General features: G+C 31.3%; 1 protein-coding gene and 1 long non-coding RNA gene across 3 annotated transcripts; one reads left to right on the top strand and one right to left on the bottom strand.

Annotated features, from left to right (window-relative positions):
- Positions 1 to 905: 905 nt before the first annotated feature.
- On the bottom strand, positions 906 to 14721 carry LOC118068911 (titin homolog). Of its 2 annotated transcripts, none has more exons than XM_035086653.1 (7): positions 14546 to 14721; positions 13702 to 13886; positions 13274 to 13470; positions 3674 to 13178; positions 3500 to 3602; positions 3243 to 3428; positions 906 to 3131 (listed from the first exon to the last, which is right to left on the bottom strand). In XM_035086653.1, exons 1-7 carry the CDS (start codon positions 14688 to 14690, stop codon positions 1267 to 1269), a joined length of 12186 nt encoding a protein of 4061 aa, XP_034942544.1. In that variant the 5' UTR covers positions 14691 to 14721; the 3' UTR covers positions 906 to 1266. The 2 variants fall into 2 exon arrangements, with proteins under 2 accessions (XP_034942544.1, XP_034942545.1); XM_035086654.1 differs by having other exon boundaries at positions 3291 to 3428.
- Positions 14234 to 14873, top strand: LOC118068912 (uncharacterized). The gene is made up of 2 exons (XR_004690552.1): positions 14234 to 14499; positions 14577 to 14873. It is a non-coding gene; the product is annotated as an uncharacterized lncRNA (long non-coding RNA).
- Positions 14874 to 15468: the final 595 nt, after the last annotated feature.

Genomic DNA, 15468 nt, shown 5'->3' with positions numbered 1-15468 from the left:
TTTCTAACGTTTACATATGTGTGTATCTACACACTTGTAATAAAACATTCGATCATCATTATTATGATCATAATTATCACGATAAATATGAATAGTCCGATGTGTTCATTTTACTGCACAATTTTTGTGCTATTTTATTTTCGTCCTTAAGAGATCATTATATATATATTTTTCATAAAAACAGAAATGACAATTAATTCAGAACATGTCTGTAAATATAGTTAATTTTTTTTGTTTTTTAATCATTATATAATCATTATTTAAGAGATCATATAATGTTAAAATTTTGCACTTCAAAATTTAAACTTGGTACTTAAATTTAATTTTTTCTTGACTAAACTAATAATATATATTTTCACTACATAATATTTTATTAATTAATCATAATAAAATAAAAATATGACGTAAAATTCATAAAATACAATAATTTTTTTATAATATAATTTCATTGTATTCTTAATCATGTTAATAGCTTTTATACCATTCCATTAAATCATTTATGCAATATTGTTCGATTTTTTTCGTACATATTACATTTGTGCATAATGCACAACTTAATATTAATTACTATTAATATTGTTGTTATATTTGTTTATTATCTTTATAGCTTCATGGGTGACCGTATAAATATGATACATTCAATTAATGTAGATTATCATGGGAATATCATATGTATTTACATATTTACATTTAACACTGGCACTTAAGCCAAACAGATGATTTTTTAATTATTATTTATTGATTTTTCAATCTTTTGTCACTAATAATTATTCATCTTTTAATCTTGTTTTTTATACAACTGATCTTATATTTAAATAATTCATAATACCAATTAACTTTGAATTGTGCCTGTTCAAATTATTGTGAGTAAGCTGTATAAATTGCTTACAAATATTTTACGATCGTTTTAATATTATATATTAAAAAAATAAAAATAATCATGATTAAAATTTGATAGAAATTGCTATTATGACTATCAAGTTGCTATTTGTCTTGATACTGCTACCATTGGAAAGATATCATCCATTATTTTAGTTTTTTCTGAAGCAGGTACTCGGCCAACCTTTACATTACAATCCAATTTCATTATTAATAAATAAAATAATAACGATATTATCATTACCAACGATATCAATATCACAAAATATGTTTGTAAAAACTCAAACACACTTATGTATGATATAATTATTATTTGAAAGATTGTGAATTCAATCTTTTGTATGTCTGTTGATGAATTCATGGTTGACCAAGCAAAACTCACTCGTGCTATGATTCTAAATCATCTTCTCTTTGACTGCTAAAATAAGAAACTAAGCCTCCAAATTCTCCAGTTCCCTCTTCATCGTATTGCTTTCCAGGAACATGTGATGGTTGTTCACCGAGATGAGCTCCAGGTGGTAGAGAGGGCTTTTTTTGTTGATGTTGAGATGGTGGCTTTTGTTGTGGCGGAGGTTGTGTTTGGGATATTTGTGGTGCTTGTGGACTATCGGTTGCAGGTGAAAAATGTTCTGATGAATATGGCGATCCTTGATAAGCTACCGTACTATCATCGGGTGTAGATATAGGTACTGATGAAGAATAAGTACCGTAATGAGGATAATTAGGAGGTGGTGGTGGTTGCGGTTGATACGGCGAGAAATTACCGGCTGCTCGATGAGACGGTGGTGGAGACTGTTGGATATTGTGATTCGCTGGAGAGGCACTTGTGAATGGTGATAATTGATGTCTTGATCCAAGTTGGGAAGAAATGTCTGAAAATCTCGACAATGGTGGAGGGCCATTTCTAACATATGGAGGTGGAGTGGGTCCACCATTTCCACTTCCACCACTAGCACTTTTAGCCAAAGGACTACTGGCTGTAGGTGGAATCATTGCAGGTGCAAGGGGTGATGCACGATCCCGACTCCCGCTAATTGATATTGGTCCACCACCTGAGGGAGAAGGATCCATCGGATGATGTGCAGCTTGATAAAGTTGCGTCGGAGGTCCCGGAACCCTCATTCTCATAATAGGTGGTGTTCCCGTTCTAACTGTCGTTGCAAAATGAGGTGGTAAAGCTCCTGTTTGAGTACCTGGTCTACTTGAATTATACGGTGATGGTATCCTTACACGCGGTGGTATATCGTAACCTGGCCTTTGACTAGGCATAATTTGTCCAGCGTTAGTGGGTAAGCCAAAATATTTCTGCCCCATAGCAGCAGCCGCCGCAGCAAACGACTGTGGAGGAGGGGGTGTTGTTGGATTAGAAACTGGCTGTGACTGTAGCATTTTTGTTATAACTGACTGTTGACTAGGTGGAGCATAGACTATTTGTGGATTCGGAGGAGGTAATCCTTGAGTTGTAACAATTATATTTGTCGGTGGTGTCGACGGTGCTGAACCTGATGTGCTACTACCAGCCGTAGGAAGAACGGTGGGCATATCATCACACTTTAAATCCATACCTGATAAATTACATAAGCCACCACCAACTGCTGCAGCTTTAGCAGCTGCTTCTGCAGCTCGTGCGGCTTCTAATGCTAAGGTTTTCTTGCCTTTACCTCGACCACGTCTTTTTGGTTTTATAATCGGCGTACCATCAGGATTAAAAGCCTGCCCTATTGTGTCAGATTGTCCTGACATCATTAATGATAAATTCATACTTTCTTTTGTTTGATCTACATCTGAACCTATAGGCATCATGGCATCCGTTGTTAAGCTACTTGAGGAGTTTCCACTAAAAGGCATACTCGGTAACATAGTTGGAGGTATATTACCTGTTAATTGAGGTGCTCCATCTCTTCGCATTTGTTCTGCTAATATTTCAGCTTTACTTCGACGACCACGTTTCTTTTTCTTCGGCATATCACCGTCAGTACCTTCACCAATACTTGAATCTCGTTTTTGTTCAGCTGCAAGAATTTCTAATGCTTTCAATCGAGCTTTTTCCAATTTCTTTGCCTCTCGTTCTTCTTTTTTCTTATTTTTTGCTATTTCAATAGCTGCTAACTCAAGCTGACGTCTACCATATTCTTCATCTTCCATCATCATTTGTTCGAGTTGTTCATCATCCAATTCAGCAAGATCGCCTGCCGATGATCCCAATGCCGAAGGTAGTGTACCTTCAGAAATATCTCCAGCCATCATACCACCTTTAATAAATAGAAAAATGAATTATAACTATTGACTAATCATGAATAAATATGATAAGTGGTTTTTAAAATTTTTTTATTGAATCGTAGACAATCAAAAATATTAAATACCTTCATATCTAGACATAATAGGTTTTAATTGACGTGGCTTATTCTTACTTCCTGGTTTAGGCCCTGGTTTTTTCCTTTGTTTCTGCTCTCCTCCACTATCTGTCGCAGATTGCCTCTTTAATTTTCGGTTTTTGGGTGATTTATGCTTTCCTTTTAATCCATCTTTTTTAGGCGAATAGATGTCTCCTAAGAAATCAAAGAATTTGTATTATTTAATTATTTATAAAATACTAATCAAAAATATATTTAATAATTACCAGAATCTGAATCTTTATCGTCATTGTCATGAAATTCTTCACCTTCATTAACCATAAATTCATCTTCACTTTCTTCTGTTTTCTTCAATGCTTTTTTTAACTCCTATAATATAAAAACCGCTATAAGAATTATTTTTAAATGATAAAAATATATTTACAACCAATTTCACTTACTTCTTCACTATCAGACATCATTGCATCAACTTGATAATTAATTTTACGACCCCGAGTTCGTCTACCAAGTGGTTGTTCGTCTTCTACAGGCTTATCATCTGGTAAACCACCATAAATAATTTTTCGTCTCATTGTAGGAGTCTTTTTTTGTTTAGGAATACGTTCTTTCTTATTATCAAGCTTATCATGAATATTTTGACAGTAGTATTGAGTATTATATCCAACATCATGAAAGTCTTGTTTAGGGATTTCTGGTGGTAATACTTGATTATTGAGTTTATCATCATTACTTGGTGTAATAGTATTACTTTCATCTACAATTGTAGAAACAGATAGAGATAACGTAGGAGGAACTTCTGACTGCTCCATGAACAAAGGTAATTTTTCCGTCGTCGATTCCATTCCTTGATTTATTTTTATTGCTTCTTCGAACTTTGTTTCTGCAACTGATTTTTCTATTTTCATTTCAGGTTCTGTTGTTTGATGTGGCATAAACTCATACTCATGTTTATATACAAAAACATTTTCATGTATTGGTTTTTGTTCATTAATGTCCATCGGTTCGCATACATTTTCACTTGTATTTTCAGTTTCATTCTTAAATATATTTTGATTTTTTATTTCATTTTCATTATCATTATCATTATCGTGTTCATTCTCATTAAATTGAAGTTCATCCTCATTATCGCTTTGATTCTCTGGCTCTATAATACGTTTCCTCTTCTTTTTGTTTTTCTTTTTAGATTTAGTTTTCACCAGTGATTTAAACCTCGAAAATGCTGCTGTTTTACTCTTCTTTCTTTTTTTAGTCCATGAATTATCACTTTCTTCACTTTCTGACTCATCCCAACTTGCTTTATATTTTTTCTTCTTAGGTTTATCACTATCTTCACTTTCATCATTAATGAAATCATCATAACGAGCTTTTCTTGCTGCTCTGGTAGATCTTCTAACAGGACGGTAATTTTTTTTACCACGTTTTCGCATTTCTGTGAATGAACTATCGTCTGATGATTCAATTTGATCCTCATAATCTTCTTCATCAGTTGAACTAGTTCCTTTGAAGTCTTCATCACTATCAGGATCATCTTCACTACTTATATCTAAACTATTCAATTTACGATGTTTCTTTCTCGTTAACATTTTTCTTACTGAAGCTTTGCTCTTTTCATTCTCGTCTTCATCTATTTCAGCATCTTTATCTAGTACATATTCTTTATCACTGTCTTTGTCTGAATTTTTTTCTATATCATCGTCTTCATCTTCTAACTGTTTGTCTATCGCTTGAGCCTCTTCTTTTTCTGCATTAACAATTGTAGATATATCTTTTCCCCTTCCTTGATTTCCAGCACCTTGGACAGCTTCAACTTCATCTTGAATAGCAGCATTAATCATGTCATCGTATTCATTGAATTTATAACTTGTATTAGCACATCGTCTTTCACGAAGTTGGTAAAATGGTTCACTTTCATCGCTACTTGATGGTGTTTCAGTGTCACCAGATTGGGATGAAGATGTTGTATATTTGTCTTCATCATTATCATCATCTTCATCATCATCATCATTATTTATACCCTCACCATCGTAATCATCATCATTTCCATTGAAACTATTATCAATAGAACCACGTTTGTGAATATTGAAATTATTGTAATTTTTACTATAAACATCGCTATCATAATTCTCATCATCATCCTCATCATCCTCATCACTGTCATCTTCATTATTGTTATTATCATCATCGTCTTCATCATCTTCATCATCATCGTTTTCACTATTGCCATTATTACTTCCATTTTTGTTATTAAAATCATGATTTCGTTTTTTACCAGACTTTTTCATTTTTTTCTGTGACCTATGTATATCATTTTTCTGTAAAACATTATCCAAACTAATACCAACGTATGCCAGTCTTTTCTTTCTCAACATTTCATTTTCATGTCGTTTAGCAACTTGATCATATTTCTTCAGACTTTCACGTAATTTATTTACTAAAACTGTATGTTGACATGGTGGACAAAACCAATCACCTTCAGGAATTAACATAAGCGCAGGTCTTAAACACGAACAATGCCATCCTTTATCGCATGTATCACACAATAAAATCCACTCAGGATGATCTGCTTTTCCACACTTCTGACAAGCATATTCATCGTCTGCTTCAGCTTCAACATCATTTTCTGATTTACGTGCTGTTCTTGCTCTTCGCATTGGTTCAGATTCTTCGTCTTTCTCAAGATCACTCTCAGGTGAAAATTCATGATCACTTTTAAATAAAAGAGACTCTTCTTCACTTTCAATATCATCTTCCTCTTCTTCTTCATCCTCATTATCATCATCAGAACTCGATCCCGAAGAACTTTGCCAAGGTTTTGATTCGTTAAATTTAAGATTAGCATCTTTTTTCTTCTTTTTCCGCTTTTTCTTTCCTTTAATATCTTTTTCAATATCTTTAATAATGACTTCTTCATCACTCTCTCCTTTCTTTTTCCTTTTTTTTTTACCATCATGTCCATCTTTTTTATCTTTTATCTCATCTAATGCTTCCTCCTCTTCCATTCTACGTCGATCAGCTTCTTCTTTTATTTTTAATTGTGCTATTCTTCTCGATTGTCTGACAACAGGCCCTGTACTCTTGGAAGCTGTGTCGTCAGTTTGTGCTAGTATTTCAGCTTGTAAATTATTATCATCTGATGTCAATGATATATCAATACCAACTTCCAAACCTAATACTGTATTTCTTTTTTTACGTTTCTTTTGAGCTTTCGATGCTAATTCTGATGTTTGAGCTAAGTCAGTTTTACCTTCATCATTCATTACTTTTCCATCTTCTTCTGTAGTTTTATCAGATACAGTATTGGCTACCGTATTACTTGCAGTGTTTGATTCAGTTTTTTTACGAAAACCTCGGCCCTTTTTGCGAAGTCCACGTCGTTTACGTCCTGCTGTTGAAGATGGCTGTGTTGGCTTATCTTTACTAGGTTCAATCATGTCAACTGTATTTTCAGCAGATATTAAAGACTCGTCTTTAACAGGTACAATTGTAGATTCTGAAGCTGGTTTAACGATGTCCTCTTGTTCTTCGATTTCAAGTACTGCGTTCTCTTTATCATTGTCATCTTTTTCTTCTTTCAAATCTTTCTCTAATTCTTTTTTAGAACTCTCTACAGTATTTTCCTTTTCCCGTAATTGAACATCTTGATCTGTTTCCATTTTTATTTCATTCTCCACTTTTACTTCTTTAGCACTTTCTTTATTTTCAATTTCATGTCGATCGTCCATCGTAGATTCATTTAATAAAACATCTGGTGAATTTATTTCAGATAATTTTATTTTTTTTCTGCTTATTGATGTCTCATCTTCGCTGTCAACATCTAAACTCATCTCATTATCTCGTCGCTTTCTCGATTTTTTAGACGAAAACACTTCAGTAGTAGAAATAGATTTCCATTCTGGTTGTTCATATCCAACTTGATTTACAACAGATTCAACATGAACATCCAACTGCATATTAGTATTTAACAAATTGACATCATTATCAATTGTTTTAGCTGATAACTCAACAATGTTTGGCGATTTTAATGCCATACTAGGAACATTATTACTTCGATCATCGTTTTCATTATCATCATTATCATCCGATGTTTGAATGGAATCCATTGCGTTTGAAAAATCAGCTCTATCGTCATCTGATGATTCTTCATCTGAGAAAACGTTTGCTTCATCTTTCAATTGGATATTTTTTTCTTCAGACTTGTCAGGTATTTCTTTAATTTCATCCGGTTGAACAGTTAAGATGGTAGAATCATTAACCATTACTTCTTTAATAATTTTATCTTCTTCAACAATAGCCTCTACTTTAATTTCATCGATAACATTTATTTTCTCTTTAATAGTATCAGAATTAGTGTCATCTTTAATGACAGAGATATTTGTTTCATTTTTATTCGAAACATTAGTCGTATCATTTTTATTAGTGATAGATGTGTCATTTTTTGCGATAACAATGTTTGTCTCATCTTCTTTTATAACTGTTGTGATTTCAGTGTTATTACTGACAACATTAACTTTATTTTTACTAGACTCCAACGTAGTTTCGTTGAAAGATTCAGCTGCTGCCAGATTTTGTTTTAAATTATTTTCAAATACATGTAATTCGTTTTTAAAAACAGTTTCTTTATTAGTGTCACACTCACTAGGAACCAAGTTCGTATGAGATTCTTGTTGTAGTTGTTCACACTCTGAATTTAAATCTGATTCAATTATTGATTTTTTAACTTCGTCTGTACTTGCACTGGACACTTTAACTACACACTTATCTTCACTTTCAATGGAAGTATTTTCTGTATCAATTACAATTAAAGAATCATTCAATTTATTACCAGAAATTGAAGTCGTTAGTTCTTCATAATTTGATTCTAATTTTTTTTCGCTTTTAATATCCTTAATGACTGATTGAGGACTAACAGTTTCTTCATCACTGTTTACATGGTCACATTTTGATACTTCAGGTGATAATTCACCTTCAACTAACAAAGTTATATTTTCTGAGTTTGTTTCAGCACTTTGGTCATTTAATATATCTACCGATGTCATTGATTCGTTTAATTTGTTAACGATTTCTGTGCTTTTAATCTCATTTAAATTTGATTGTATTTCTTCACTCTTCTGATTGGACAAAGTTACAGACATTGTGTTAATACTTTCGTTAATTTTTTCTTTTTCTTCAGATCTATCATCATAGACTTTTATGGTCGGTAATTTGTCTAGGACTTTTTCGACTTTTTCAATATTTAAAATTGGGTCAATTTTTATGTCTTTTAGTGTATTAGGAACCATTTCATTATTTACAATATCTTCAGTTTCATTTTTGATACTATCTTTATAAACAAAATCTACATTTTCACTTTCTTTTAATTCAGGTAATTCATCTTTTCTCTCTATATCCATTTTTACAATTGAATTATCAGTATTTTCACTCTGGATAACAACATTCATTTCTGATTTCTGTACTACGCTTTCTCCTTGATTTGATGATTCATTTTTTACGTCTGTTAATTCATCAACTATGTCAAGTTCTATTTTATTTTTACTTTTATTTACAGCTACGTCATCATATATCTCTGTATCACTGATATCAGAATCTTCACTACAATAATTCGCCACTAATGATGGTTGAACTTTTTCTGAAACTGGAGAGATTATTTTCGTAATTTGTTCGCTGCTTACATCGCAAGTATTGGAATTACTTATCAATTTTGGTTGAATTACACTTGCGTGAGACATTATTATATCATTATTTCCCGCCATTTTCACATTAGATAATTCTGATTTGTCGTCCAATTTTTGACTTGTTATTGATATACAATTTTGAATATCCACTGATTTTTTCTCATGCAATTCTTCTTCAACCATATTTTCATTGATTTCTGTAATTTCTGTCACATCCTTTGAATCTACGCTAACTTCGATGGGTAAATCAACATTTTTATTAGGAAAAATAAGTTCATTTGATGATGTTTTATCATTTTTTATAGAATCTGTTAATACGTTGTCTTTTGATATCAAACTTTCTACTATGTTTTTACTATAACTATTATTACTATTATTGAACGTAGAGTAAATAATTTCAGATGGAAATGAGTCTTTTTCCATCAAACTATTATCTTCTTTATTCTCAGATAATATTTCTTTCTCAGCTGCTTCATCAACTTTGAAAGTTGAATTTACTTTGAGTTTTTTAGCATCACTAAAGTTTCTATTACTTTCTTGCAAATCAGATATTAATTCACTATCATTAGTCGAAAGAGTATCTGCAATATTTTTCGATGACTCTTCTTTCTGAAGTTCATCAAAACCAGAAACATTTATTTTATCAGTTGACTCACTGATTTGTTCATTAGTATTTTCTTTCTCAATTGTGTTGATTTTTTCTTCTTTTTCAATGAGATTTGTCTCTTCTTTTTCATTTCTTTCTTCTTTTTTTTTAACGAGGCAATTCATGATTGGATCCTCACACTTCAATTCTTCAATAGACTCATTTTTTATCGGATCACTTAATGACTCTTTCAGATCCATTGAGGAACATTCAATATTCTCATCCTTTTGATTACTACTTGTATTACGATCTTTCCGTTGTTGGTCATTCAATTCGTCTTCGCACTCATGTTGAATATTTTCTTTGGTAGAAGTTTCATGTTTGTAAGTTGGTAAAAGTTCTTCTGTTACATCCATGCTTGTAAGTTCATCTACTGCTTTCTCTTGTTCATTTTGTTCTGGCTTTATATGACCATGATTATCATACTCTGATTCTTTAACATCATCATTATTAGATTCCGTAGAAGTGGTTTGAACATCGGAATTATTTACTTCATTATTTACATCTTCTTCCATTTTTTCATCAGGTAAATTTTGAGTAGATATATCATCTAATGATTCTAATGTTCTTTCTGGTAAAATATTTTCACCTTTATTATCACTGCCACAGTCAACATTTTTGTTATCACAACTACTAACTTCACTAAGACTGATACTATTAAAATTTTCGTTCACATTAACTTCATCTTGCATAACTTTTGAATTTGATGGATTATTATCCGAACAAGATTTATCTTCTAATTGATTTATTTGTTGATCTGTCGACGAAAATAATGATGGTGATAAAGATGCTGAAGATAATGATAATGCAGATGTATTATTTTCGTGATTATAATTTGTGGAAATTGTAGACGTATAAGACACACAATTAGGACCAAAGAAAAATCTTGGTGCTTCATCATTTTCAATCGTATCACACATCTCATCATCTTTAGGTTTAATTTCATTTTGTTCTTTAACAACGTTACAATTACTTTGTGGAAGTTCAATTGGATGATCTACATTTTTTGATGCTACATGGGATTCCAATTCTTTATCGATACTTGATGTCGGTGAAATATCACTTAAAGTATTGGTTTGATTTATGTTTTGAAAATCTTGAGTATCTTGCTGGAATTGAGATTGTTTTAATGATAAATCGGATCTATTACAATCATTTTTACTTAGACCTTCAGTAACTGCTACATCATTACTATCCACTTTTAATGATATGTTCTGTTCACTCGATATGATAAAATTACTATTTTCACATTCATGTTTTTCATATTTATGATTATCTTCTGGTCCACCGACATCCCATCTCGATGTTCGCTTCACAGATGAATTATTTTTAGTCATTGGAATTACTTGAACTCCAAGAGTAGGTTTAAATTTTACTGTATTCAGATCAGTCGTTGCAGTAGAGACATTCGGTTGAATACAATTACTCACTGTATGACTTTTTTCAACGTCTTCTTTTTGCTGTTGGTCACTAACACTCGTTGAAATGACATTTTTTGATAATTCTAATAATGTATTACTTTCATCATTTGATTCACTGCTTTTATTATTGTCAGTAGAAGATTCTTCATCGGGATTATTTCCCATATCGCAGTCATAACCAGATCCTTCACCATAAAAAAACATTACTGGCTCTTCAATACTCTCACCAATTTCAGGATTGGCTGCGTCACAATCACTTCCTGAACCCTCTCCTCGTATCATCATAATTGGTTCTTCAATCGCTTCACTAGTAATCTGATCATCGGAATGCATTCTCATTTCTGCGTTATCTAGATATGATTGTTTTTCTGTGGTTGATTCTTGCATTAGGATTGAATCTGTTCGTGATCGTTTTATTATTGGTTGACTCTCTTCATGTTGATCGTAATCATGGCAAATTCGTTTATGAGAAGTTGTACTACGTATAGGCATAAGTTTACTAGCTTCTGCAAGCATCGCGTAACTTGGTAATAATCTAGGATCACCTTTTTCAGGTATTACTCTGGCAGCATTATAATGATGACGTTGATGATGATAAGGAAGAGATGTTGTTGAAGGTAGATGAATATCGTAGCCTTCGTAAGATGTCGATGATGATGCTAGTGGTGGTATCGGTTGTTTACTTAAGTCAGTAATTACACCATGATTTCTTAATACTCCAGATGTACTTCGTGATTCATAAAATGAATTCGGTATATCATTTTTCGATATTTTCTTCGTACTTAAATCCATTTCTTTATATTGAAATCCTTGTGATTGATAATCATTTGAAGAAGATGATAATAATGTAGCCGTAGGTAGAGCCGTACTTTTGCGACTAGAAAGATCAATTCCGCAATAATTTGTCGGGGTGTTATGATCATTCACATTGTCCCAACTCGGTCTTGGAGGCACTGCTGATAAATCTATTCCTTGATTATCTATTCTCATAGATTTATTAATAAAACTGGACTGTTTCTCTAGAGATAAATTTTGCTTATCACCATTTGATTTTGATAAATTTTCTGCTATTTTTTCAAGTAATTTGGAAGCAGTTGGTTTTCCTACAGATTGAATTGTTCCCAAATTAACAGCTAATTTATCTATAGAGTTCATAGTACTCTTACTCATAGATGGTTCAATTATATTACTATATGGGAAAGTATTTTGATTTAGTATTTTTTCAGTTATACTTTTTTCTGAGCTCATAATAACCCTTGTAGAAGATGTTGGATTGATAGCTAATATTTCAGTGGCAGATGAAGATTGGCTACCAGTTGGCATTACTTTCTCATCTAATACGTGTTTTGAGTCAGAAATACTTGCCAATTTTAAAGGCGAGGTGATAACGGGTGTTTCAATTGATTTTATTGGCGTTGATGAAACTTGATTCCTCGAAGTATCACTTGTCGATTGACTGGAGGAGGAATTTGATAGTTTATTGCGAATAATATTACTACTTCGGTTATCGATATTATGACTGTGTTGTTGAAGTTCATTACTATCGTCATCACCTCCTTCATTATTTTCTTCATCTTCGTCATTAATATTGTTATTATTATTATTATTATTATTATTGTTGTAGTTATAATTATAATAATTATCATTGTTATTGATGTTGTTGTTATTATTGTTATTATTGTTGTTATTATTATCGTCATCATCGTCTTCATTTTCATTTTCTTCTTCTTCATTTTCGTCATTATCTTCATCATCATCATCATCGTCATCATCATTCTCATCATTATCATTATTTTCTTTGTCTTCACCAACATGATTTTCATTCATACTCGTTACAATTTCTTCTTTGTTGGTTTTGCATTTGATTTCAATACTTTCTTGACTTTTTTGTTCGTTTAATTCTTGATTTTTTTCTTCTTTATGAAAATTATTTTGTATCGATAATTTTACTGTTTCTTCTTTATTTGTATTATTAATATTGTTTGTTATTGGTTGTTTCTCTGAATCATTATTAATATTATTGCAAATTTTTTGCATGACTTTGTCAGAGGATTCTATATTGGAAGGTGACGTTGACGTTTGACCAGTATCGATAATTGGCTTTTCCGATACTTCCAAACTATTACTGTCTTCATTATTGACAGACAAAGAAATGTCTTCACCTTCTGCCAAGGTATTTATAAGATTTACAACACCTTCACGATCACTGAAAATTGAAACATTTAATTTATTAGTTTTTATCTGAGAAATATTATAAAAATATAATGTTAAAAATTTAAATAAATAAATTCTTTCACTTACGCAGCAACTAGCTCCCAGTTTTCCTCATCTGCATCTTCACGATATATTCTCATATTACACTCTTCATCTAATTGAAACCAATAAGCTAAACCTGTTTTATCACGTCCTAAGGGTTCAAGTCGTAGTTGATTAGCTGCTAATTTGTTAACTTCATTTTTAAATTTTTGATTTAAATCAAATTGAGACTCTAAAAGCACCTGTAAATGATCAATTAGTTTGTTAATAATTATTAAATATAATGAATAAATGAATTATTTTATTTGACTATCTGATATATTAATTTAATGAGAAATTATCTTAATAATTATGAAAATGACAATTCCACTTTCCGAATATTAATTAGGAATTATCTGCTGTCAGTGACACAGACAGTTATGCTAATTATTATGATAATACTTTTAAACTATAATTTAATCATTGAATAATACCTTGAGTAAGCGTAGTTTCACGCTGATACGAGCTTTTTTATAACCAAATCTTTCTAATTCCCATCCGTCTTGATTGGAGTAAGTGTGACAAAATTTGACTAACGCTCGTTCCCATTTTTCTGGTGTTACACTCTTTCTTGTTTTCCTCAACAATTTGATATGTAAATCTATCAATCGCTGGGGTACTAAAAAATATATTTTAATCACGTTTATTTATTGTTTAATTATATTGCATAATGTATTTGTTTTTATCTTAATTAAAGCATAGTTATTTTAAATCATTGAACATTTGAACGTCACATTTAATACATAAATATTTATATTACACAGTAAATTTTTATTTTTCAAGAATTATTAAGTTCATTTGCAATTAAAAATAATTGTAATTCTTTTTAAACAACAATAAAAACTACTAGCAATATATCTAATAAATAGATTTAATATATATATATTTACATATTATACATGTTGAAAATCAAGTTGTTGGATAGTAAAGTTAGTACATACATTAATGGTATGTAGTAAAGTAGTATAAGTATAGTGCGTTTGTGTAAGTGATGTTGATGATGGTGATAGTGTTAAGTCAAATGAATGATTATATACAATGACGTGTGTTTAGAAAAATAAACAAATGTTTGAAAAATAATATGCAATAAAATAACAGTCAATCTCCACCAGAGTGCAGCGGTGTTACTTAAGTAATTCATAAAATTTCGGCATTAGAATAAACAAAATAAATAAAAGTTTAGAGTAGGTAACTAGCAACACAATTACTCAACATAATAACGGCAAGAATATGTATGTAAAGCTATAAAATGTACCAACTATCTTAGATATCACTCACCTTCTTGAGTATTTTCCACCATTTTTTGTAGTGCAGCAATATTTGGATATTCAATTCCACATGATTTACCAAAACACTCAAGAAACGAACAAATAACAGCAAAATTTGGGTCACTCACGCAGGAGGCTTCGGTATCGGACGCCATTTTTCTACCGCCTTTGAGGCCTCAACTTGATGTATATGTGTATATAGTAAATGTGTGTGCGTAGTACTACGCTAGGCGACTTGACGACTCAACTACTAATGTATTATAGCTACATGGATTCTTATTGAATGTGTACATGATATAAATACATATGTATATATATAAACACTTGATGGAAAAATAGTATATTGATAATCATTAATTGACAGATTATCCCGCCAAATAAAAACTAAATCCGCCAAATGATCATTTATAATACTTGCACGACGCTTTGCACTTCTGTCACTTATACATATGTAAATTGTCATTAATTAACAGTTCATGTTTTTATTACACTTTTCCTTTAGAACATTACTTTCTCTTTATCGTTTATTGTTTTTTTTTTCCAACTTTGTCTATGAATCTTTTCGACACCTTCTCGACATTAAATCTCATTTAAACTCCACTCCTTTTCTCTCACTTTCCAAATAGTCTCAACTTGGACTATTGAATCATTACTAACTCACGTATGTACTAAAAGTACATACATGAGTTTATTATACTGATACGTATATTGTTTTTTATCACAAAGTTTTTCGTGTTTTCACGCTACATTTCAAAATGTTAAAATAACGTTATATCCGTTATGAATTCACCATCTTTTGTTTTATTTTTGCTTTTATGTCTACCACCATCACGTATGCCCATAAATACGTTCTATTTATATTTATATAGGATGATAAATTGAGTAATAGTCATTTTGATCATTTCACTGTGTTAAATATGTTATAGAATACTT

Source organism: Chelonus insularis, unplaced genomic scaffold, assembly GCF_013357705.1.
Source record: "Chelonus insularis isolate UGA/USDA-ARS -01 unplaced genomic scaffold, ASM1335770v1 contig_403_pilon, whole genome shotgun sequence".
Classification (NCBI taxonomy): Eukaryota; Metazoa; Arthropoda; class Insecta; order Hymenoptera; family Braconidae; genus Chelonus; species Chelonus insularis.
The sequence above is the reverse complement of the archived record's forward strand: the minus strand, read 5'-3'. Positions and strand labels throughout refer to the sequence as shown.

Coding starts and splice junctions, on each gene's coding strand:
- LOC118068911 (XM_035086653.1), bottom strand. CDS start 14,690: ATGGCGTCCGATACCGAAGCCTCCTGCGTGAGTGACCCAAATTTTGCT. Junction 13,179..13,273: donor AACTGGGAGCTAGTTGCTGC/GTAAGTGAAAGA, acceptor TTCAATTTTCAG/TGATCGTGAAGGTGTTGTAA. Junction 3,132..3,242: donor TATTATGTCTAGATATGAAG/GTATTTAATATT, acceptor TATTTATTAAAG/GTGGTATGATGGCTGGAGAT.